The 24,569-nt window shown below is 44.2% G+C and overlaps 1 protein-coding gene across 1 annotated transcript in view; it reads left to right on the top strand.

The window, feature by feature from the left end:
* Window positions 1-9,544: 9,544 nt before the first annotated feature.
* Window positions 9,545-24,569, top strand: part of LIMD1 (LIM domain containing 1) — an 83,137-nt gene continuing 68,112 nt past the window's right edge. Inside the window, 4 exon segments of the mRNA XM_020987330.2 lie at window positions 9,545-9,928; window positions 10,345-11,277; window positions 11,279-12,043; window positions 12,045-12,210. Of these exon segments, the coding sequence (XP_020842989.2) occupies window positions 10,699-11,277; window positions 11,279-12,043; window positions 12,045-12,210 (1,510 nt within the window). The 5' untranslated portion in view covers window positions 9,545-9,928; window positions 10,345-10,698.

Raw genomic sequence — 24,569 nt, 5'->3', positions numbered from 1 at the left:
AGAGCCGAACCCATGTCCGCTGACTCTTAATCTAGGATTCCTGCCTACATTACACTGCCTGCTGAGGCCATTTTGGGGTATAAAGAGTGAAGGTTGTAAATTTAAATACTGGACACCCATGGAAACATTTTACAAAGAGTTTCCTTCGATCTGTTGGTATATGCAGAAGTATTTGGACTGCACCTGTGACACTGTTCTAGACTAGAGCTGTGAGAGATGAATCCAGTCTCCTCATTTTACAATTAAAGAAACTGAGGCCCCAAGAAGTTAAGTGACTTGCTCAAGGTCATATAGACTTGTGTCTTCAAATCCAGTGGCCTTTTCCACAATGTCATGGCCATACTATCTGCTTCTCAGATGATTTTTTTTTTAGTGAGAAAATTGGGGTTGAGTGACTTGTCCAGGGTCACACTGCTAGTAAGTGTCAAGTGTCCGAGGCTGGACTTGAACTCAGGTCAGTGTTCTATCCACTGTTCCACCTAGCTGCCCCCTCTTTTCACACTAAATAAGAACCTAGTACAGGATTTGGAATCAGAGCCCCAGCATCCTTTTCATCTTCAGTGTCTGGATCCAGATGTTCTGTTGGCTTCTATTCAGGGTCTCAAAACCAAGAGACCAAAGACCTATTTGCTTGTATTTGTACCAGGTGCATAGCTACAGGCCTGTTTGCAGCTTCGTTCTCTCCCTGCTGGCCACAGGAGATGCCAGGCCAGGGCTGCAGGGCCAAGTATAAGCGTGCATGTCAGTTTTCGTAACTTGAGTCAGTTTTGGTGGCTGACTGGCATCAAGCCAGGGCCCCAGTGGGCACGATCAGCCAGTGCAATCTGCAAAGAGTACTGAGTTCCATATGCAAGGTCATTATCTTCATCAATAGCTTGGCTTCAGGCAGCCTTCCAGAACAGAAATAACAAAACAAAAGAGCATTAAAAACTACTGGGAAAATGCATGAATTTCAGTGACTTCTGTTCATATTTGCAGTAATTATGTAGTGAAAGCCAGGGATAACTAGAGAAGCTTCAAGCTTCAGAAAGTTTTGTGTGTCCTCTCACCTTCTTCCTGAAACAAAAGCCTTCAGAAAGGGGCATCCTGCTGACTTTCAAAACACAGAGCAAAAGCCGTTACTGAGACCACAAAGTCAGCACTTAATAAATGCTTGTTAATTGATAGACCTGTGACCAGAAGAGGAGATAAGTTGATCATATAGCAATAGTTCTTGTCATTGACATTTATATTGTGTTTTAAGGCTTGAAAAGTATTTTGCATACATTATCTCTTTTGATTCTTGAGGCAACCACATGAGGAAGATATTACTGATATTATTCCTGTCTTACAAATGAGGAAACTGAGGCTCAGAGAATTTAAGCAATTTGCCCATAGTCATACAACTAGGAAGTGACTGAGGCAGGATTTGAACCCAGTTCTTCGCAACTCCACATCTAGTACTCTATCCACTGACCCATTTCTTTCTGTTGAGAATGAGAAATAACGGATGGATGAGCCAAGTGTAGAATTGATTTCCATGAGATGTTAAAGAAGTAGGCTACCGTTCCAGTCGATTGAGAGGACGTAGTAGGAGAGATTTATGGAAAGATGTGGATGAAAATCACAGCACATCAGAAAAAATAAGGAGCTGTGATCTGCATGGGGGAAGGGAGAATCCATACTGGTAAGATCAGAGATCTGTTAAGTATTCAAGTATAAGGCATGCTCATACTTGGAATAATTCACGCCAAAAGTATGTTGTAAGCTGCCAAGTGCTAAATCAGCATTATGTGTAGTCTACATTTTCATTGCTCTTTTGAAGGAAAAAAATCCTCTAATTTAGACTTTTCAATAATTCAGGTGGATTTTCACCAACTTATCTTGAGACTATCTTTTTTATCATATGAAAGAAACCTTTTTTGGAAGGGAGACCCTATTGAACATTGAAATCTGAAATATAGATGAAAATAATTTTTTACCCCCAAAAAATAAATTAAAATTCTTCTATAATCTACCATCTTATCATTTTTATTTATAACATTAACTCAATATGCATTTCCTAAGTGCCTTCTTTATGCCAGACACTCTGTTAGACCCTGGGGATAAAAAGACAAGACAAAACAAAACAAAAACCAGCCCCTGCCTACAGGGAGCTTCTATTTGACTAGAACAATAACAATGGGGTACAGTGAATAGAGTAGGTCTTAGAGTCAGGAAGAACTCAATTCAAATCTTGTCTCAGACATTCTCACCTGTGCCTCAGTTTTTGCAAACCTCAAAGCTCTCTTTAAATGCTAGTTATTATTGTTGTTGTTATTCACAAATTGCTTGCTTATGTTATTTTATTTGATCAACAACCCCATGAGGTAGGTATTTATATATGTGTGTATACATATATGTGTATATATATATATATATATACACGTATAATATGTGTGTACTATATAATACATATAGCATATATACTATTTAGTGTGTATATATTTATGTGTGTGTATGCACAAACCATAAATATTCTTGAGATCATAGATGCAGAGCTGAAAGAAACCTTAGAGTCTTCCAAATCCACACCTTTATTTTTATAGATTAGGAAACTGAAACCCACTGGGGCTAAGTCACTTGCTCTTGACCATGCAGAAAGAAAGCAGGGTCACAGGCTTCAAGCTGGAAGGGAGCTTTAGAGGTCATCTGGTCCAACCCCCTCATGTTACAGATGAGGAAACTGAGGACCAAATAGAGAAAATGATTTGCTCTACTAAACAGGCTTTAAGTGGAAACCCTAAGAATTGAACCCAGGTTCCTCTGACTCCAAATCTAGGATTCTTTCCACCATATCACACAACCTTTTGAGACTACATTGGGATATAAAGAGTGGAGATTGTAAGTTTCAATCCTGGACACCCATGGAAACATTCACAAAGAGTTTCCTTCGATCTGTCAGTGCCCAAAATAGTATTTGGGCTGTATCTGATTTTACTGACATAAGGGACTCCTCTCGGCTAAACTCACTCACACGCCTCAGGAACTCCTATGTAATTTAGAGTCTTGGAGAGGTGCCCAAGGCTCAGAGAGGTAAAGGGCAATACAATGATTATAGCCCCAATCCATCCAGGTGTGTGTGGGGGAGGGCTGAAGATAGAATCTGCAATTTCATTTTTATTGTTATTCATCCTTTGACCAATGACATAATTTTTGTATATCTCTTTAACCCACCTCTGGTAAAACAAAACAAAACAAAAATACAACAAAACAAATATATTTGATTGTTTTCTTAAATGTAGAAACTTCATACTGCATGTTTTTTGGCAAGGTCCTCGATTACATTTGGGGAAAAATGCTCCATTATAGGCTGAAGGTGGGAATATGATTTTAAAACATAAAGTTAAAATAGGAAAGACAATATCATAATTTTCCCATTTAGAAAATCCCTTCAAGAAACCCTAGCAAGCCTGCACAAAACCCTAAGGATTGTTGTGTTGTGCCATGGCATTTTTGTTTTTAACTTTCACTAGATAATGAGTAGGGCAGATAGGTGATTCAGTGCACAGAGTTTCATGCCTGGAGTCAGGAAGACTCATCATCCTGAGTTCAAATCTGGTCTCAGGCACTTACTAGCTGTGTGGCCCTGGGCAAGTCACTTCATTCTGTTTGTCTCAGTTTCCTCATCTGTAAAATGAGCTGGAGAAGGAAATGGCAAATCACTCCAGTATCTTTCCCAAGAAAACCTCAAATGGGATCACAAAGAATTGGACATAACTGAACAACAAACAACAAGAAAATGTATGTGCAAGGCAGAGGACCTTAGTGGGATAGTGGATAGAGGGCTGACCTTGGAGTCAGAAAGACCTGTGTTCAAGTTCTGCCTCAGACACATACTGAGTGGCCCCAGGCAGGTTACCTCTTGGTGACCCAGGCAACTACAACTGCAAGTTACAAAGAAAGTGACAATCCAGGTGGTAGCAAGGTGACCCAATGGATAGAGTAGTGGGCCTGGAATAAGAAAGACCTCAGTTTAAATCTGGATTCAGACACTTACAAGCTATAGTCACTGAGAAAGTCACTTAATCTTTGTCTGCCTCAATTTCCTCAACTGTAAAATGAGGATCATGATAAAACCTCCCTCCCAAGGGTTGTTATGAAGATTAAATAAGGTAATATTTGTAAAGCTCTTAGTGCAATGACTGACCCATAGTAGGTGCTTAATAAATGTCTATTTCCTCCCCATTCCCTTCCTAGCCTGCATCAGTACAGGACTTTCCTTGTCAGGAGTTCTTTAGGCCAATCAGATCATAGGTTGGATCCCATACCCGTGTTCAAGTCAATATAAAGGCCCTAACATCAAAAAGCTTCTGTCTAAATAGAGTTGGAGGAGGTCATGGAGATAACATATGCACCAATGACCATTTACAAGGAAGAGCTCAGTGTAAAAAGAGGTTCAGACCAACAAAGTGCCCTAAGAAATCTGACGAAGGAAAGAACACTTTCAGCTAGGGGCATCATGTATTGAATAAATGGAGGGACTTTACCAGATGAATATGAGGAATATCCACTGTTAGTAAGCCCTTAAAAACCAGCCCATTTATTGTTTCATAGTGATTCAGATTTATTATGTTAATGTGTCTGAGTCAGGCCACAGTCTTTCTATAAGCTGCAGTCTTTGTACATCTGGCTTACATAAAACCCGAGTATGGTGACCTTTAATGGCACTCTGTGTCCTATTATATAGAGTTTAGCCCATACCACAAGTCAAGTCAACTCAAGTCAACAAGCATTTATTAAGTGCTTACTATGTGCCAGGCACAGTGCTAAGAGGAAGGAAAGGGAAGGGAAAGGAGGAAAGGAAGGAAAAGGAAGGAAGGAAGGAAGGAAGGAAGGAAGGAAGGAAGGAAGGAAGGAAGGAAGGAAGGAAGGAAGGAAGGAAGGAGGAAGGAAGGAAGGAAGGAAGGAAGGAAGGAAGGAAGGAAGGAAGGAAGGAAGGAAGGAAGGAAGGAAGGAAGGAAGGAAAGACAGCACCTGCCCTCAAGGAACTTCCATTCTAATGAGGAAAGACAACACGTAAAAGAAAGCTAAAAAGTGCTACAGAGAAGGTAATACAGAAAGGGTGTGGGTAGAGAACATATGGAGAATCAGGAGGGGAGCATGCAGAAGAATGAAGATGCGGTTGGCCTGGGCAGTTATCTTAAAATGAGGTTCTGGAAAGAACCGGTCAATCACAGGAAAGGGCCCCAGGGGCAGAGAGAACTTTCAGTATGAGAAGACCAAGGGTGCAGTGAGCTTTCAAGGTGAAGGCGCTTTTGTAGGATGGCAGAAAAAGCCTGGAGAATCAGGAGTGGAACCTGAAAAGAACTATGGGCATTGACTTTGTATCTTTAATAGATAATGGAATTTTGTGTCATTCTGAAAAGCTGGTTGGGTGATTGTTTTCCTTCATTTTCAGAGGACCAAAATGACATCACTATACTAGAGTCAAGTCGCAGTGTGCCTGACTGCGGCTGATCAGACCAACATGAGCTCAGAATGCTCTACCACAGGTCAGGCACAAATTGTCCATGTGGATATTTGGGGGCTTCTCTAAATTTGTGCATCTTGAGTTTCTTTTGAGCTACTTCAATTTTGCTTTGCTCATAGAGCACAGCATCTTCTCTGATGAGGGCATGTCTTGCTGAGCGGTCCTGTGACAGTGCCTCCCATGTCACACAATCAATTCTAAAATTCTTAAGAGATACAGTAAGAGTGTCCTTGTATTGCTTCTTCTGACCACCACGTGAGGGCTTGCCCTGTGTGAGTTCTCCATAAAATAGTCTTTTTGGCAAGTGTACGTTTTGCATTCAAGCAACATGGCCAGCCCATCAGAGTTGCACTTTCTAGAGACCAGAGGAACAGAGACAGAGGATTAAGAAAACTTCTTTCCCTATAGAATGGTTTTAACTCTTATTTTGTGAAGAAACAAAGGAAGAGAATTCTTGAAAAGAGACTTTAATTGGTAAAATGAGAAAGCTCAAGATGGGATTGTGTTTCCAGAGTTGACTAGCTGTGATTTTTCTTTCAAGGACTCATTGTAAGTAATTGTTTATGTATACATTTTATCATTTGTTACACTGTTAATTGTATCAATTAACCCTGATGTTTATTTAGAAGATTAAAGAGTTTGATATTGAGTGAAAGTGAAAGCTTATGAGAAAAGGGATTTGTCTAGTTTCTTTAATAAATAAATAAACAAATAAACAGGGATGGGTTTCCAAAGAGAATTAATTTATTAATGAGAGTTTTAAAATAATTTAATCAATAATTAGGAAATATAGTTAATACCCCTTGATTGCCTTAAAACTAGGGATGAGAATGAATTATTGATTCAAGCAAGAAGAGAGGAGTGATATACCTGCATAGGTTATACATGAGGTGGTTGACTCCAAAAATTCTGCTGCATATGTGTAACACAACACATATATGCATTCATATATATATGTATGTATGTATGTATCTATTTATCTTTCTTTCAAAGAAATCTTGTTTTAAGTATGCCGCCTATATTTGATAGAATGTAAACTTCTTGAGAGCAGGGACTATTTCATTTTTTGTCCTAGCACAGTTTTTGACACATAGTAGGTGTTTGATAAATACTTGATTATATTTGCAGGGAGCAGTTTGGCATTTATTTATTCACTCTCTCTGATGCTTAACATGATGTTGCAGGTAGCACAATGCCTGGCACGTGATAGGTGAATAGAATTGAATTGACCCTGGGCTGTGACAGTGCCTGACCATAGTAGGTGCTTAATAAATGTTCTAAAAAGACTTTTGGTACTTTGAAAGGTGTGTGATTTCTTAGGCACAGGTGGGCCACACAGATCACAACTTTCCATATATCCTTTGTGGACAATTTTTCTTTGTGAATTGCTGTGACCACTAAAAATGTTTGCAATGATGGCCAACTTTTTGGTGATGAGTTTTAGACTCGACTGGGCAGGTCCTCCAATAATACCTGTATGTTGTGAGGTCCTTGATAGGCCAACCTAAAGATAAGCCTCTCTGAAATTATCTGGGTTGTTCCTCCCACAACAGGCACAATAAGCCTGATACCAGGCTCAGGCTTCTATCCTTTCCATCTTGTTAGAATCCCCTAGAGTCTATGCTTCACTGGAATCAAATAATCATTTATTAAGCACCTCCTGTACATGTTAATATAGCGCATTTCTTTGTACCAGCCCTAGGGGTGAGTGTATATGTGTGTGTATGTGTATGAGAGAAAGAACTGACCTACATTAATGAAGAAAACCCTTTCACCTAAGTGAAGGGCCTAAGTTCTCTTCTGTCTTTAGATAGCACATTCATATTTATTATCATATCTGGTGGCACATCAGGGAGTCAGTGTCATAAACAAATAACCCTTCAGTTATGGAATGGCCTTTCTTCATCTACCCAGAACTGTTCTGTGTGAGGTCTGGAGATCAGGACTCAAACCAGCTTTAATCTACTTGGTGCAAGATTCACTTTTGTCTTTCTTGCTGTTGACCTGTAAGGACTAGGATTCGATTTTGCCAAATTTTGGCAAATGTGTGGATTTATGGGAACTGGAATTTCAGCTGTGTGATACATAAAGTGTTTTAAATGGTCTTTTAAAAAAAGAACATATAAGTGCACTCAATATATTTATATATTTATTTATGAAAAGCAGTGTGGCAGAGTAGCTACAAGAGCTGGCCCCTGAGACAGGAAGACCTGGGTCCAAGTCTTGCCTCTGATACATACTAGCTATGACCCTGGACAGCTACACACAATCACTGTGTTTTCACTATGCAGACTGGATTGTTTTCGGAAACAGAATCTCATCCTAAAAGTTTAAAGCAGACGTTCTTTATCTTTTCTTATGCCATGGACACCTTTGGCAAATCTGGTGAAGCCCGTCAGAATAATGTTTTTAAATGCATAAAACAAAATGCTTAGGATTACAAATGAAATCAATTACATTGAAAAAAACATGCAATTCTTTCATATCTTAAGTTTTCAGACTCCCTGAAATCAAAGTGTCTGTGGCTTCCAGGTTAAGAACCCCTGCTTTCAAGACTGGCCCTTTAATAAAGTATCATAGGTAAAAGAATAACTGACACAAGGTAGGGGTGGGGCAGAGGCTCAAAATTCAACAATTCAATCCCAAAAACATTTATCAAAGTGCTATACATCTTTTGTGGACCGTTATTGGTGGATTGCTGTGACCAGTAAAAATGTTTACACTGATAGCCAGCTTTTTGGTGATGAATTTTACACTTGACTTAGGCTTAGACGTGTATGTCGTGAAGTTCTCAAGAAGCACACAGCGTGCTGGACTTGGAAAACCTGGCTGTGCGGGCCCTAGGGGAAGTCATATAACCTCTCAGTAAGCCAGGAAACTCTAAGACTAGAAATTGCAGAGTAGTTTCAAATCTTCGCCACAAGTTACTTAAGCCAAGGGACTCATGGATTGTGAGTTCTTATATACAGAGATGGAAGGGACCTCAGAGAGGTGTAGTGTGTGTGTGTGTGTGTGTGTGTGTGTGTGTGTGTGTGTGTGTGTGTGATTAAAGATATTTATATTCCCTTGAAAGGCTTGAGAGGAAGGGGTTTTGTAAACATAATCTGGCTACCGCTATGCAAACTTCAGGTTTAAAACGTTGCCCAGGGCACTGAGTGTTGGGTGACTTGCCCAGGATCGCCACCAGGCCTGAAATGCATCCACAAATTTTTGAAGGAATGTCAGCCAAACGAGACAATTCTCTTGCCCATTTCTTTGTCCAGGTTCTCTCTGTGTCGGTGTGGGTGTCCATCTCTGAGGATCCAGGACTGTAAGGCCTCCTGGCCTCGGCCTTGCTGTGGCCACGCCTACTCCCTCTTTCTCATCAGGGCCGGCCCTCTCCTGGGCAGCAGGCGGTCACTGCTCGGGGCTCTCCCGCCCTCTGAGCTAGCTTGGCAAAGAAGCCTGGCTTTGGGCCAACCAGGAAACTTTTCTAGTTCCACACTTACAGGGGGTGGGGCCAAGTCCCCGCAACAGGAGAATTAAAGGCTAAAAGGCGGTGGGACAGCGCAGGAGTTCCCTCCGCGCTCTTCTGCTCGGGCCAAACCTTCAGAGACTGGCTGCGGGGTGTTACTGTAAGAGTTTGGGAAGAAAACAAAAGGGGGGGGGTGGCCGCGGCCCTTGGGGGTGGGCAGGATCAGAAAGGTCCATTTCACCTTCAGATCCAGGCGGAGCGGGAGATTCTTCTGTTACAGGCTCGCAGAGAAGAGTGTGTGCTTGTGTGGGGTTATCTCCTCCCCGCTCTGCCATTTCAATCAATCAATACGCATTTATTAGGCGCCTACTCTGTGCCCGGCAGGCACGGTACTAGAGCTTACTCCCGTCTGTCCCAGCAGCGCCCTTTTCCTCCCGGGGTGCTCTCCCCAGGCGTCCCAAGCTACAAGGCGCGGGCTCAATCCCTTCCCCTCCCTCCCGACCACGTTGCAAGTTACAGAGAGAGGCAGTCCCGGCAGCCCCCGCCCCCAGCCCCCTCGTCCTGGCCCGCCCAGTGTCTCCCCGCCCCCCACCCCGCCCTCGCTCCTCCCGCCCCCGGGGGTGGGAGCCGCGAGCCGAAGCTAGGGTTGCTGTCGGACTCGTTGAATGTCACAAAGCTGCTGAGTGAAGGAGTGCGAAACACCGGGACGGAGGCAGAAGCACACACCGTGCGCCCGCCCTCCACTTCCGCGTCTACAGCCGCCCTCCTGCGGGACCCCGCGGGCGACCTGCCGAGCCGAGCCCTCACAAGCCCCCCGAACGAGTCCTGCCCTGGCCAGCCCAGTCCAGAGCGCCCGGCCGGCCGGGGGGACAAAGCGCCAGCCGGCCCGCGCGTCCCGTCAGCCCTGAGCCCGCGCACGCAGCCCTGAGCCCGGCCGCTCGGGCCACGCCGCCAGTCCCAGAAGAAGGGAGGGCGCCCTGCTGGTGATTGCCTCCCCCCCCAACTTCCTCCTCCTCCTCCTCTTCCTCCTCCTTCCCCTTTCCTCTGCCCCCGGGCCACGACTCGCCTTCCACTCATCCGGCGGAGATTGGAGCTCTCCAAGTTACTCTGCCAGGCAAGGGAAAAGGGACCGGGCTTGGAAGGCCCAGTTTTGACGGGTCTCACCTTTCTGAGCTTCGCAATCATTGTGCCCCTTGGTGCCCAAGCCTTTCCCGTACCCTCGCCCTCCTCGCTCTCACTGCCTTGCCCCTCACTCTCCCTTCCTTATCCCCTCCCCCCAACTACTCCTAACTCCTTGGGGCTGCAGGGATATTTGGGGGCAAGGAGGCTGGGTTTGCTTTCTCATTGGGTTTACGGCAGAGGATGTGATTTTTTTTCTCTTGTCCTTTTCCCTTTCAAGATTTAAAGTACATCCCGTCTGAGCCCAGCCACGGGCTGACGGAGGGCACGGGGCTGCCCAAAGTTTGCGGGAAGAGAGCAGCCACCTGCTTTGTGGATGTCCCTGCAGGGAGCAGAAGAGCTGGGCGGGAAAGTCGACCAAATTGTCTCTGTTCAAAGAGTTTGCAGCCTTATAAAACCTTTTGCGATTGGAATCATGCCACTGGTTTTTGCCACATGATAATAGCAGCTATTTGAGACTCCAGCCTTCTCCCCATTGGGTTGTTGTTATTTTTTTCCAGCAGCCCCTTCCTCCCCTCACCCAGTGGGACCAAAGGACCAGTTACCAGGGCCCACGGCCAGGTGCTGAGACAACATGGACAAATATGAAGACTTGGGCCTTGAGGCCAGTAAATTTATTGAGGACCTCAACATGTATGAGGCATCTAAGGATGGCCTGTTCCGAGTGGACAAGGGAGCCAGCAACAACCCTGAGTTTGAGGAGACCAGGAGGGTGTTTGCGACCAAGATGGCCAAGATCCACCTTCAGAAGCAGCAGCAGTTGCTGCAGGAGGACCTGCTGCAGGGGAGTAGTGGCTCCCTCAATGGAGGTGGCCGGTTGGCCCCCCAGATCCCCTCTGCAGGAGCCTTCGTTCACCGGGAGGCAGGGGGGAGCACTAAGCTATCCCCGGGGGATGGAGCTGCTAAACCCCCTCTTGCTGCATCGTCCTTGGCTTCTGGGGCTGGCCCAGCAGGACCAGGCCCTGTGAGTCAGCTGGCCTTTCAAAGTCAGTCACACTCATCTCTGCCACCAGGTCAGCGGGCCAGATTGCAGCCTGAGGGCCAGAAGAGAGCTAGCCAGGACTTTAGTTATGGCAATGGAACTGGGAATTCCTCAGCCTCTGGTTTGCAGGGGCTAGATTCCAGGGGCACTGGTGGTATGGGCCCTACTCAGGGGGGCTTTCTCTTCTCTTTCTCATGGAGATTACTATGACAACTATCCTGAGCAGAAGTGGGCAGAGGAGCCCACCCAGTTCACCAGTATCCGACCAAGCATGGGGAGCTCTTGGCCCGGTGCCAAAACCCCAACTGACCCTCACCTGTACCAGTGCCAGCCATCACCAAACTCTTGCAGGTCATTTGAGAGCGGATACAGTAGCCAGGATGGCAGTGGAAGTGAGGGCCACCAGCTCAGCCGGGACCCTGAAAAGAAGCCAACCAGCCAACAGAGGTCATCTTCCTTCTCCCACATGCTCAATTCTAGAGCTCCTCCCCCACCCCCAGAAATAGCAGCCCCCTTGCCAATGCCACAGCAGAGGTCATCTTCATTCTCAGCACCGTCCACCCTAGCTGCTTCAGGTACTACACTTCAGGGAGATCCGTCCAAAAAAAGTGCTGGGGTAGAAAGGGAGGTTTCTGGTGGTATGGCCAAACCCACTGGGGACTCTCAGCTCTGGTACCATGGGAGCCCCAAATCCTACATTTCAAGTTCAGTACCTGCCCCGTTGCCAACCAGCATTGACTATCAGCCCTCTGGTGCTGCTTACCCTAAGTCCATCGACCACTTAGTCCCTCATGGTCAGACTCCGCAGTCCAATTGCAAGGACTCTGGCACAAATCCCAAGCTGGGTTTCCCCAACCTGTCTTCAGGGCCAGTGTCTGATGCTCCTGGGCCTGCTTTTAGAGAGGGGCCCAATAGCTCGATTGCTGATAGTAGCCAAGGGGAGTGTCCATCCAGAGAACTCCGGCTCCTCCAAAGTAAAATTACCCTGTCAGACCCTCCTTCCACTCCCAGAGCAAGGCTTGTCTGCAGTTGAATTAAAATTAGAAGCACTCACCCAGCGCCTGGAGCAGGACATGGCCATTCATCCAAAGGCTGATTATTTTGGTAAGTTTGCTGCTTCCTGGGAGTTTTCCTGGTGAATTTACAAGTGTAACTCACATCACGGGATAATGGGGCCAGCCTCCCCAGGGGAGAGGACCCCCACATATGATTCTGCCCAGGGGGGTGCAGTGTGTTGGGTGTGTGTGTGTGTGTGTGTGTGTGTGTGTGCGTGCGTGCATGCATGCATGCATGCATGCTCCTTCTGGTACAAAACTAGAAAGGGTGGGCTCTGTGAACCATGCAGGTGTGATTTGTAATTGGGATGCCTGAGTCCTGAGTGGGAATCAGAGCCAAGATCATTTTCACTCACATTAGAAAGCACCATGAAGGCTGGATTCAGGGGAGTTCATGTTCTACTTCTAAAAAATCTAAACAAACATTCTTGGACTTGGATGGGCTAGGCCATCATGCTTTCTGGAGCTCAGTTTTTCTCACTTGTCAAATGGGGGAGTTGACTTGGAGGACTCCTAGCATCCCTTTGGACTGGACCTGTAAGGTCCCTTCCAGCTCTGATTCTCTGGTCCTGTGAATCTGTTTCAGCTCTGAATTTATTATTCCATACAGATGGCTTCTGCTGGACTAAGAGCCCCCCTACTAGCAATAGGAGACAGCAGGCATGCACCTGCTGAGTGAGTTGTGATGCTCTTACCTGTGGTTGGCTGGCTCCTGATCCCTGTACGGGTTATGCAAAAAAGCCAAAATGGTGGCAGAGATCTGTTTGACTGGTGGAAAAGTTGAAGCATTTCTATAGAGAGAACCTAGATTTTGAGCTGGAAAGGACCTTTGACCCAGCCGCCTTATTTTACAGCTGAGAAAACCGAGGCAGAGAAAGGTTGGGTGAGCTGCCCAGGATCACACAGTTAGTAAGTGTCTGAGACAAGATTCAGCCCCAGGTTCTCCTGACTCCAGGTCAGTCACTCTGCCTTGGATTCCCTAGTGCAGGAATGAGAAACCTGCAGCCTAAAGGCCACATGTGGATTCAGTTAAAAAAAAGCTGCACTTAAGGACCTAGAAGGCCACAGGTTCCCTACCCCTGCCCTAGTGGATACTCAACTTGCTCTCATGCTTGCAAATCAAACTCATTTGCCAAGATTGTGTGGCTCGAAATTAGAATACGCTACAGTTGACTTGTGAGTATGCTTAAAAGTGCAGGGGGGGTTTTTCTTTCTATGTTTTGGTTTTGACTAGGATGCATCTGGTTTCAGTTCCTGTTTGGGTAGGAGGGTGACATTTTTTTGGGGGGGCATACTTCTTTCTCTTCAGGGGATTCTGGGAGACTGATGCTTTTTCTGAAACTGTAGATTCTTGGAGATGGAGGACAGACACTTCCTTCCTTGTTCAAATTAGATAGGGAAACTCATTGCCATGGGAAGAAGCCCCATTCCCTTAAGGAAAGTGGGGATAGGAATGGGGTTGGGGCATGCAAGTGACTCAGCAAGAGCCTTCAGGGGACTAGACTTCATTCTTCAGGCTGCTCCTGTTTATAAATCATCATTATCATCACCACCACCACCACCATCATTATCATCATCACAGAGTGGAAGTGGAGGGGAGAGCAGGTTCCCATGGTGCACTCCTTGGTAACTAATTAAATTATACCCTTCTTGCTATAACTTAACAGTTACAGAATCTTCTACATGTGTAGGTGGGTGTTTGCTTTTTTTTTAAAAAAAAAAAAGGGCACCGGTGGTGCATTGTGATAGGATGATCCTTTTCCTTTGCAAATACACCTTTTCTCTATTGCCAACTATGTATTTTATGTTCATCCAGTAAGCATTCCAGTGCCTCCTGTGAGCCAGACACTGCTAGGCTAGGAACATGGTGACTGAAAAAAAAAAAGACCATAAAATCACCTTAAGACAGTTCATAAAGGACAGGAATGTAAAGTTTGCTTTCCATTGTGTGATTTCACTTTTATTTCATTTTATTGTTAAGATCCCACTGACATACAGTGGCACTATTCTGGATCCAAAAGTCTAAACTTACATTCTGGCTCCCCAGTAGAATTTTGCAGCAGGGATATTCTTTCTATTTGCTCGTTTCAGAAATTCTTCTTGCCCTCTGCCCTGTGGGAATAATCATTAAGCGTTACAGAGTTTCTTAGGCAGGAGATAGGAATAATTCTTTTAAAATGTGGGAGGTTATTATAAAATGGTCTTGGAGATTGGAAGGCCTGGGTTCAGATCCTGCCTCAGGCACCCACCATGTGACCCAGGGCAAGTCACTTAACCCCTTTGTAAAATTAGGGGGTTGGAGTTAATGGTCTCTACATTCCTTTCCTGGGCAGCTAGGTGGTGCAGTGGATAGAGTTCTGGGCCTTATTTCAAGTTCCAGCATTGACAATTCTATCCTACTCGACAGGCATTTATTAAATGCTTACTGTGTGCAAGGTGCTGCAGATACAAAGACCCAAAAAAGTGCAGTCCTTGTTCTTAGAGGCTTTACATTTTGCTGAGGCATGTAGGTAGAGCAGTAGAGAGAGCATTAGGCCTGGAGTGAGGAAGACCTGAGTTCAAATCAAGCTGCAGACACAACTAGCTGTGTGACCCTGGGCAAGTCAGTTCACCCTGCTTGCCTCAGTTTCCTCATCTGTAAAATGAGCTGGAGACAGGAATGGCAAACCACTCCAGTATTTTTGCCAAGAAAAGCCCAGATGGGGTCACGAAGAGTCAGACACAACTGAAAAACAGCTTAAGCAACGAAAATCCCTTCCAACTTTTAATGTGTCATCCTATGAAAATATACTTTTAAAGACAAGTTGTTTTCTAAAAAAAAAGTGAGAATCTGGTTACATTTGGTATTTGTGGGGAAAAAATTCATTCAGGGGTTGTGCTTTGCTCATTACACAGTATATTCAACAATGAAATGTGATGTGGCCACAAGAATTGCCTAAGGTGATCATTTTAATCAATCATAAATTTCCTCCTGAACAGAGAAAAAAAAGAATTAGTTCTATTCTTGAGAATCTCAAGTCAGTGTTTCTTATTGTGTGTTATCAAATGGCAGAAAATGAGGTGGCAAGGTACAAATTACTGTTTTGGCTTAGAGAATTTGCTTTCTTCTCTCCACCTCTCCACCCCAGTCCTACTTTGGTTTCTCCCTTGTTTTAAGATCTGCAGAGGCAGCACAATAGGATGGAAAGAAGGATGGATATGGAGTCAGAGGACTTGAATGTGGCTTTGCTGCCCATCAGCCGTGAGACTTTGGGCAGGTCACTTAACTCCCCTAGGCCTTGGTTCCCTCCTCTGTAAAAGAGGGTTGGATTACATGCCCTCTTACAGCTTGAAATCTCTGATTCTTCGGTGTTTCTGTTAATATGTATAATGTCCTCATTTTATACATGAGGAAACTGAGGTCCTCACTGAGAAAGTCAGGGAGGCCACTGATTGCTGTTTCCCCTTGCCCCCTCTGTCTCCTCTACTTCTCCCTACCTCCTTCCCAGAATTCTTTTCTCTCTCTTCACACTGGTCCTTTTCTTTCCCAACTTGAAAGAAAAGTGGCCTCCTTTGGGCAGCCCCGCTACAATTCCCAGCCAATCACTGCTTCTCTCTGGGCCTCACTTGTTTCATCTGTAAAACAAGGCGATTGGCCTTGATGATGTCAGTGCTTGCCTCTTAACTCTCATCCTGTGTTATTCTGAGTCTTGGGGTCATAAACAGTTACTCACCCTGCCCCCAATGTCTTCAGGGCTCTTTGGACTTGTAGGGTCACTCATTCAGCTTCCTCGCTTGTTCTCTAGTATGACAGCTTAAGCAACGAAAATCCCTTCCAACTTTTAATGTGTCATCCTATGAAAATATACTTTTAAAGACAAGTTGTTTTCTAAAAAAAAAAGTGAGAATCTGGTTACATTTGGTATTTGTGGGGAAAAATTCAGGGGTTGTGCTTTGCTCATTACACAGTATATTCAACAATGAAATGTGACACAACTGAAAACCAGCTCTTCTAAGGGGAGCTAAGCTGATGTCCCCCCCCCGCCCCTGCCGCCTCCCCTGCTTCAAGCAACGTCTGTATAACTGCTGCTCAGAAATTTACTCAGCTTGACTCAAGAAGAACATTAGGGGGGAAGAGGTTGTGTGGAGGGGAACCCACAGTGCTGACTGCTTGGAACATCCAATTTAGCCCTTGAGAAGAAAGATTGGAAGTCTGCCATGTTGGACTGGCTTGGGGTCTGGCATACCTGCATTTCAATCCTGCCTTGGACTTAGCAGCTGCTGTAAAAAACTCCTGAAGTACACTTACGTCCCATATTGGTGGGAGGAAGGTGTCTAGCACACCTTAAAGCATTATGGGAATGTGAGTTATTGTAGTAAGGCAGAAGTTTGAAGCCAGGGTCAGGGCCCTTTCTGCAATCCAAACTCTACCCTCTTCCTAGTTTTCTTTCTAAGGTTTAGACATACTGCCTTCGATTTCTAATATAGAAACCAGGTGGTGTCTGGTTATAGCAACAAAAGTCACCACAAACGGACCCCTCTAATTTTATTCCCCAGCTGGGAGAGATATGATCTCAATGATTATACCGTTAACACACTGCTGATGACAAGTCACATATTCACCTATCTCTTCATTCAGAGGTATCCTTTCCTCTTTTTTGTTGGTTGTTCTGGAATTATGATTTCATCAGGGTAAGGAACTCTGGTGTGGAAAGGAACTCTCAAGTGATGCAGATTGGTAACTTACAGTTATTTGTGGTGGTAGAGACTTGTCCAGGGTCACACAGCCAAGATATTTCAGAGGTGAGACTTGAACCCATCTCCCTGACGTCAAAGCCGGCCCTATTCATTGGGCTACATTGTCTTTATGTCTTTATTCTAAGGAATATGGCACTTTATCTCAGTTGGGAATGAAAAGTTAAGGTGATTTTATACATTTCACTTTAACTTGGAAAAAAAAAGTGGTATTAGTTTGATATCCTCACAGCCTAACAAAGCTTCCAGAGTTCTGGCATGAAGAAATATCTAATAGGATCTCATTATCTACATACCATGGAAGCATTAATTTCCAGTGGCTTTAGGGCACATGATTAAATTAGAAGAAACCAAAGCATGAGTGAGTGACCATATTAAGACATTTCTATAGCTTTAAAAATTGCAAAGCGCTTTATATCCACACTCCCTCTTGAGTGTTTCAAGGACCCTATGATGTAATGATAATAATAACAATAGCTAACATTTTTATAATGCTTTGCTATATACTAGGCATTGGGCTAAGTACTTTACAATTGTATCTTATTTGCTTCTCAACAATAACAGGAAGGCAGGTGATATTATTATTCCCATTTTACAGATAAATAAACTGAGGCAAAAAGAGGGTAAGTGTCTTGTTCATGATCACACAACTCGTAAGTATCTGAGACTGGATTTGAAGTCTAGTCTTCCTGACTCCAAGCCTAGCACTCAATAGAGCACTTAGGTATTATTGTTCCCATTTTAGAGATGAAGAGATAGAGGCTTACAGAATATAAGTGACTTGGTCCTACATCTAATAAATGGCTGAGGCAGAATTTGAACCCAAGTTCATCACTTTGGGAGGGCCTGCAGGGGGTCTGGTGTCTTCCTACTGCATCTCGGTTTCCATTGTCATGAGATGAGACTTACTGATTCTCAGGGTAACTTCTAAGTGTAGGTCAAGGGGCTAGAGGTAGAGAAGTGAATTGCCTTTAACTGGAGGATCTGGGCTGTTGGCCTGTTGGAAGGCCACTTCCCCTTTCTGCTGTTCCTCACTTGTAACACGAGGGGGTTGGATTGAGCACTCTCTTGCTCACCTCACTTGGCCATCCCCGAAGATTGGTACTTCTTGGAGGAACTGACTCTTAACCTTTTTTAAAATAGCAAAACCCATTTTTCAATTTATCAAGTGTTTATTGAACAGCAATGTGTATTTGATTTTGTGATGCAAACTTTTCTTAACATATGGCATGTTATTACCATCATATGGTATATTATTGTTAACATATGGTATATTATTATTATCAAATTAAAGCAATTTTTGCCCCCTCACTTCCCCTTTAAACAAATGGAGATTCCTTAGGGCATCCCACTGCACTAGAATATAATAATCAAAACAAGTCAAATTGTACTACAATGCACTCTCCAGGGACTGTTGAAATTATTTTGTATGAAGGATGTTGTTCCATGAAGTAGTCCAGTGTTCAAGTCTTGGGGATCTTTTTGTTTATAGTAATGATAATGGCTAATATTTGTATTGCAATTTAAAATTTGCAAAGCACTTTATGTGTTATTTATTTGATCCTTATAAACACCCTGGGAGCTAAGTGCTCTTATTATAGTCATTTTATAGATAGGGAAACTCAGGATAGGAAACAAGGTTAAGTGACTTACCCAGGGTCATACAGCTGGTAAGTATCTGAGGCTGGATTTGAACTCAAATCTTCCTGTCTTCAAATCTAGCATTGTATCCATGACATCATGTTATGCAGAAGTTGTTAAAACAACCTTTAACCTCTTATCAAGAAACAGAGGCAGGGACCCCAACTACTTTAGACCATCCAAACATGCTGGTTTTCATTGGTGAGGATTGAGAGGGGTGTATACCACCTACCCCCTCCTACTCCTTCCATAATTGTCTCCATCTGGAATCCCTTGGTCAGGAGAATCTCTGGCCCCATTCCTGGATGATGAAGGCTGATATTCTCCTCCTCCAGTCTGGTTGTGGCTTATTAGTCCAGCACCCTCATTTATGATGAGGAAACTGAGGCCCAGAAAAGTGAAGTGACCTGTCCAAGGTCATATAGGTAGCAAGTAACTGAGCCAGGACTCGAACTCAGGCTCGGTATTCTTTCCAGCATGCCATACTACCTGCCCACCCTTGTTTCTTAGCTCTTGTTTTATCAGAAGTGGGATCTGAACCCAGGCGCAGACCTCCTTTGGTGCCACCCTCCCTCCCTTAGTATCTGTCAAGCTCACTAGGCTGATTATTCATCTTGGTTGGGGCAGTGGATAGAGAGGGCCTGGAATCAGGAAGACCTGAATTCAAATCTGGCCTCAGACACTTACTAGTTGTGTGACCCTGGGCAAGTCACTTAACCCTGTTGGCCTCAGTTTCCTCATCTGTAAAGTGAGTCAGAAGAGACATGATAAAACACTCCAGTATTTTTGCCAGGAAAACCCCAAATGGGGTCATGAAGAGTCAGAAACCAATGAAACGGAACTGCGAAGTCCTTCAGCACCCAGGACAGGGCTTCATAGGCTCGGCAAATATTTGTTGAATGATTGAATGACTTTTTTTTTTAAACTGGACTGTGACTTCATTGCAGTGAAGAGCTTCCAGTAAGCAGAGGCCCTCCACCATTGCAGAGCATCTCCTATTAGCAACTAGGAGTCTTAGAGAATTGCCCAGGCCACTGAGAGGCTAGATAATCAATTCCCATGTTTAAGGGCCCAAGTTGCAACCCAAGCTCTAGAAGTATTTCAAAGTCACTGAGCAAAGCAAAGGACAAATCCTTGATTTTATTCAGGAAAAAGTTCTTTAAGCTTGCAAGTACTTTGTGAACTCATACTCTCTGCCCAGCATCCTGGGGGGTGGGGGTGGGGAGCACTGAGAGTAATGCAGAACTGAAGACATGATTCCTGCCCTCAATGAACTTCCAATCTCATCGGGAAGCTAAGATTGACAATATAAACACATCCTCTAGAGAATAGCGCAAGACAGTATGTGATGAGGTGGTTCAGAATAAATATTAAGAAGGTCAGAGGGGAGGAAGATCAGCGAGGTCTGGAGACACCAGGGAAGGCCGTTTGACCTCTTGAGACCCCTTCTGCTTCTAGATCTATGGTCCCTGGGGACGTCAGCTTAGAGAGTTTCACAAAGCCCAGGGTCCTCTGGGAGCTCTGAGAATGGGTCACCCCAGGCTAGCAGCTGTGACCTGGTCCCAAGCCCAGAGGAGGTCAGATCTGTTTCCCACAGAAGACCCTAGGTACTTAGCTGTTCTCCATATCTTCTCTTTAGTCTTCAGTTTACCGTTTAGTTTGAATTCAAGTTTTAACTGAAATTTTAGGGTTTTTGCCATGATCTCTTATGGGGTGGGGGTGGGGGAGGGGAAATGGGCCTGAATTCAGTTCCAGTTTTCCTGGGCTTGGTCTTAGTAATCCAGAGCATAAACTCAAGCTGTTGTCAAGACACTTCATAGTAATGAGAGCGCACGTCCATATAACAGTGAAGGTTTACAAAGTGCTTCCCTCAACTCAACCCTTCCAGGTAGAAAGCTCCAGTTTCATTTCCCCCATTTAGCAGATGAAGAAACTGAGGCTCAGAGAAGTGTCTACAATACTAAAAGTGACTAATGACTAATGTCAATGACTAAACATCAATACTAAAACCCAGGTGTATGCCTGGATGTTAATCCAGCCGTAAATTATTTAAATCCTATATTTCAGAATAAGAAGGTTCAGTGGAAATAGCCATGGATTTAGAGAGTCAGAAAATCTAGGTTCAAATCCAAGGACTTCCCCCATGCTACCTTTATGACCCTGGGCAAGTCACTTCTCTGGGCCTCAGTTTTCTCATCCATAAAATGATGGAGTTGGAATAGGTGACTTCCAGGGTCTGAGTCTGTGATGTTATATGTGGGTATTTGTGTCACTGGGTAAAATTAGGGGCTTGGATTTTAAATAACTACAGCATGTGACTGGCAAATTCTTTTATGTGGTGGGAGTGTCCATATAAGAATAGAGGATGATGGGCTGGTGGAATTCCAACTTTATTTATCTAGACTTGTCTTGCTGCCTGGACTTAAAGGAAGACTCCAGGTGCTAGATTGCCTTCTTTCCTGAGTTAGCCTGAATCTTTGGGGAAGGTTTATGGAGTCAGGACTATTTGCCCTGAATAGATGCATTTCATTAAAGTGGGATTAGTGAAGGATTAAATCCCTCTTCAGGAGCTGAACAACACATGCTGTCCTCTCACTGTAGAAGGATTTTCCAATATTCAGGGCTTTCCGCTTGTCTTATTTAATGGGGACCCTTTCACTTCCTGGGACAGCTAGACACGATAGCTGGCTGATGGTGGGCCCAGGGGTTACATTTTTAATGGTGTTTCCCAAGGCTCACATTGTGGGAGGAAGGTAGGAAGGAAAAGAGAGTCAGAATTTTCCAGGATACTGGCTCCGTTACCATGTTGGGCTGGCCAGGAGAAGGGTGAGGAAGGCTTATTCCTCACTGGCAATTTGGTTCAGCTACTTTTTAAATAGTCTTTCCTAATATTAAGTTGCAATACAAAGATAAACAGAGAGATGGAAACGTTTTCTTTTTAAATGATTGTTATCTTTTGTTTTTTACATCACTTTCATTTCTGAATATACATCTCCCCTCCCCTGAGAGCTGGCCCTTGTAACAAAGAATCAAAAAGAAGGAGAGAAAAAGGTGATTCTACAAAACTAACCAATACATCAGTGTATCTGCTGGACCATATCCATAGCCCCACCTGCACAAAGAAGGGGGGAAGGGCGATTTTCTAAGAGGGGACTTTTAATGCCATTCCTTGAGATGGAGGGTGGTATAGTGGAAAGGCAGGCAAGGCTTGATTTTAAGTACCAGTTCCATTGCTATTCAACAAGCATTTATTAAGTGCTTACCGCATGCAAGGTGCTGCAGATACAAAGACAAAAAAAAAACCCTAACACCTAATTTTTGTTCTCAGAAGCCTTGTATTCCACTGAAGCAGATAGGTGGAGTGGTAGAGAGAGCAATTGGCCTGGAGTGCAGAAGACCTGAGCTCAAATACAGCCTCAGACCCTTACTAGCTATGTGACCCTGGACAAGTCATTTAATCCTGTTTGCCTCAGTTTCAAAAATAGCCCCTTTCTGGCAGGATTGTTGTGAGGATTAAATGAGATATAATTTCTAAAGCATTTAGCACAATGCCTGGTACATAGTGGGGCATTAATAAATGCTTGTTTCTTTCCATCCTGCTAGGTGGATACAACCTGTAGATGGGTCACTATCTATCCCTTTCCCTCTCTCAGGCTGGATTTCCTCATCTGGAAAACAGGGGTGCTACTACCTTCTACCTCACAGGGCTGTCTTAAGGAAAGTGCTTTATAAAATATTGAGTGTTGAGTTGTTATTTATTAAGAGAACAGCATGGTCTGGTGGGTAGAGAACTGGCCTCAGAGGCAGGAAGATGAGGTCAAGTTCCTACTTTTGTACAAACTGACTGCGTGACCCTGAGTAAGTCACTTAACTTGTCAGTGCTCTGGCCAGTTCTCTAGTACTAAGTTACTGAGAAGGTGCTGACTTGCATTGGTGGAGGGTATTTCCTCAAGTGGGATTTCCCTCTGCCAGTGGAATCACAAGGATTTGTCCTATGTCACACAACTGGTATCTAAGGTGGGATTTGAATTCAGGTCTTCCTGATTCTAGTTCCAGCACTCTATGCAAGTTGTACCTATGTGTTGGTCAGCACCAAGCCTATGCCAGCCCGCAATTTTCGGGAGGAGACACATGAGTTGATTTGAGGAGTGATTGTCACGACTTTGTTTGCTAATCCAATAATATATATTTATTTAATACTTGAAAATCTGTAAAGCACTTATGTACGTGATCTCATTTGACCCTCATAACAACCTTGTGAAGTAGATACCCATAGATATTATCCCCATTCTAGAGGCAGGGAAACTGAAGCTCAGAAAAGAGTTGCCCGTGGCCACACAGCTAGTATCAGATTTGTGATTTGAACCCAGGTTTTTTTGATACCAAGTCAAGCTCTTTTTCCACTGTGCCATCCTGTTAACATTTTGTATGAATGTGTGTTACAGTTACAGCTAAAATAATCAGATTTAAATCACAAACAGGTCAGTCCAGGTGCATTTTTTAAAAACTACAAAACAAATTCCCTAGGAACAAAGCCTGAGCAGTACATGTTTTTATCAATATGTTCACCCTCTCCTGGAGGGGAGCATGGGAACCACGTGAGAGACGTGAATGAGAGAAGTCTTTGTCACATGCCAGGAGCATTTCTGAGAAGGAGTGTTTTGAAGTCTTCAGCTCAGTTATTTTAAGTTTCAGGAATGATTGGTTTGGCCAACATCCTGCATCCCAGGTTTGTGCTCAGTTCCCTGGGAGAGTCTCTGTAGGATTAGGCTGGGCCTTTGGGAGGTTGGCTAGAAACCGATCAGTGGTTTCCATCACCTTCCTCCTTAAAAAGTGTTCTGTGGACCATCATGCAGACATCTTGCTTTGCTCTTCAGAATTACAGGGTCTTGGGCTTGGAGACAGAAGGAACATAGACAGTCATCTGGCCCAGTCCCCTTTCATCTTACAGAGGGGAAGTGATTTTGTCCAGCATCGCACTTGGGAGAGTCGGGATTTGAATCTAGGTCTTTGGACTTCAGATGCAATGCTTTCATTCCACTTCATCACACCAACCCACCACAGTAGGACATGTACTTTGCCTTGTTTTTCCAGTGCTGATGACTCTCTTCCTTCTGCTGTTAATACAGGGACAGAAGACCTTGTATCAAGAATATTTTCTCATTCCCTGCCCCCTCATGCCTAGGTCCCCTTGTACATTTTTAGAGTGTAGCTGGGGGTTACAGGCTCACTTTTGGTGACCATCGAACAGATGATTTTCCTACCTGGCCTGTGCAGTGACCGCCAGACCAATGGGGCTGCACCTCCGCCGCTGGTGAGCTCATTCTCCTAGATTCTAAAAGTTATATTTTTCTTTCCCACGTGTTGGGTGAGAGGCCAGCTCCATAGATAATGAGAGCAGCTGTGTTCTCTCCAGCAACTTAATGGATATAAAATAGGAAAGACCTGTTGGTTTCCTCTGGAGAGTAGCACCAATGTTCTATCAATCACAGAGAGCTTTGGGTGAGGCTGGATGCAGGAAGAACCAGGCAGGTTGGTGAGCCTGGGTGGGCCACACTCAGGGGTCCTGTAGACATATTGCTCATGTGTATTGTTCATATACTTTTCCTGGATCCGCCTTCCTATAGGGACCAACGTCAAAGGAGTTGTGATGTCAGTGTGCCCCATGTTAGAGCCTGCTCAAGACCTGGTTGTAGTTCAGTCATTTCAGTTGTCTCACTCTTCATGACCCCCTCTGGCAGTCTGGTGAATGCTGCCCTTCTCAGGGTAATGTTTTAAATACATAAAATAAAATAGTTACAAAGGAAACAAACTATATTGACGTAAAAGGATCAAACTTTTTTTGTATTTTTTGGGGAGGCAGTTGGGGTTAACTGACTTGCCCAGGGTCATACAGCTAGTATCTCTAGGGTTATTGTGAGGATCAGATGAGATCCTATTTGTATGTATGTTGCAAATCTTACAGCTCTATATAAATGTTAGCTGTCACTGCTGCTGTTGTCTTTATTAACTGTTAGCATATAGAGACATTGA

The sequence above is a fragment of the Phascolarctos cinereus genome, unplaced genomic scaffold (genome assembly GCF_003287225.1).
Source record: "Phascolarctos cinereus isolate Bilbo 61053 unplaced genomic scaffold, phaCin_HiC Scaffold_1;HRSCAF=81, whole genome shotgun sequence".
NCBI lineage: Eukaryota > Metazoa > Chordata > Mammalia > Diprotodontia > Phascolarctidae > Phascolarctos > Phascolarctos cinereus.
This window is presented reverse-complemented; position numbering and strand designations above follow the sequence as displayed.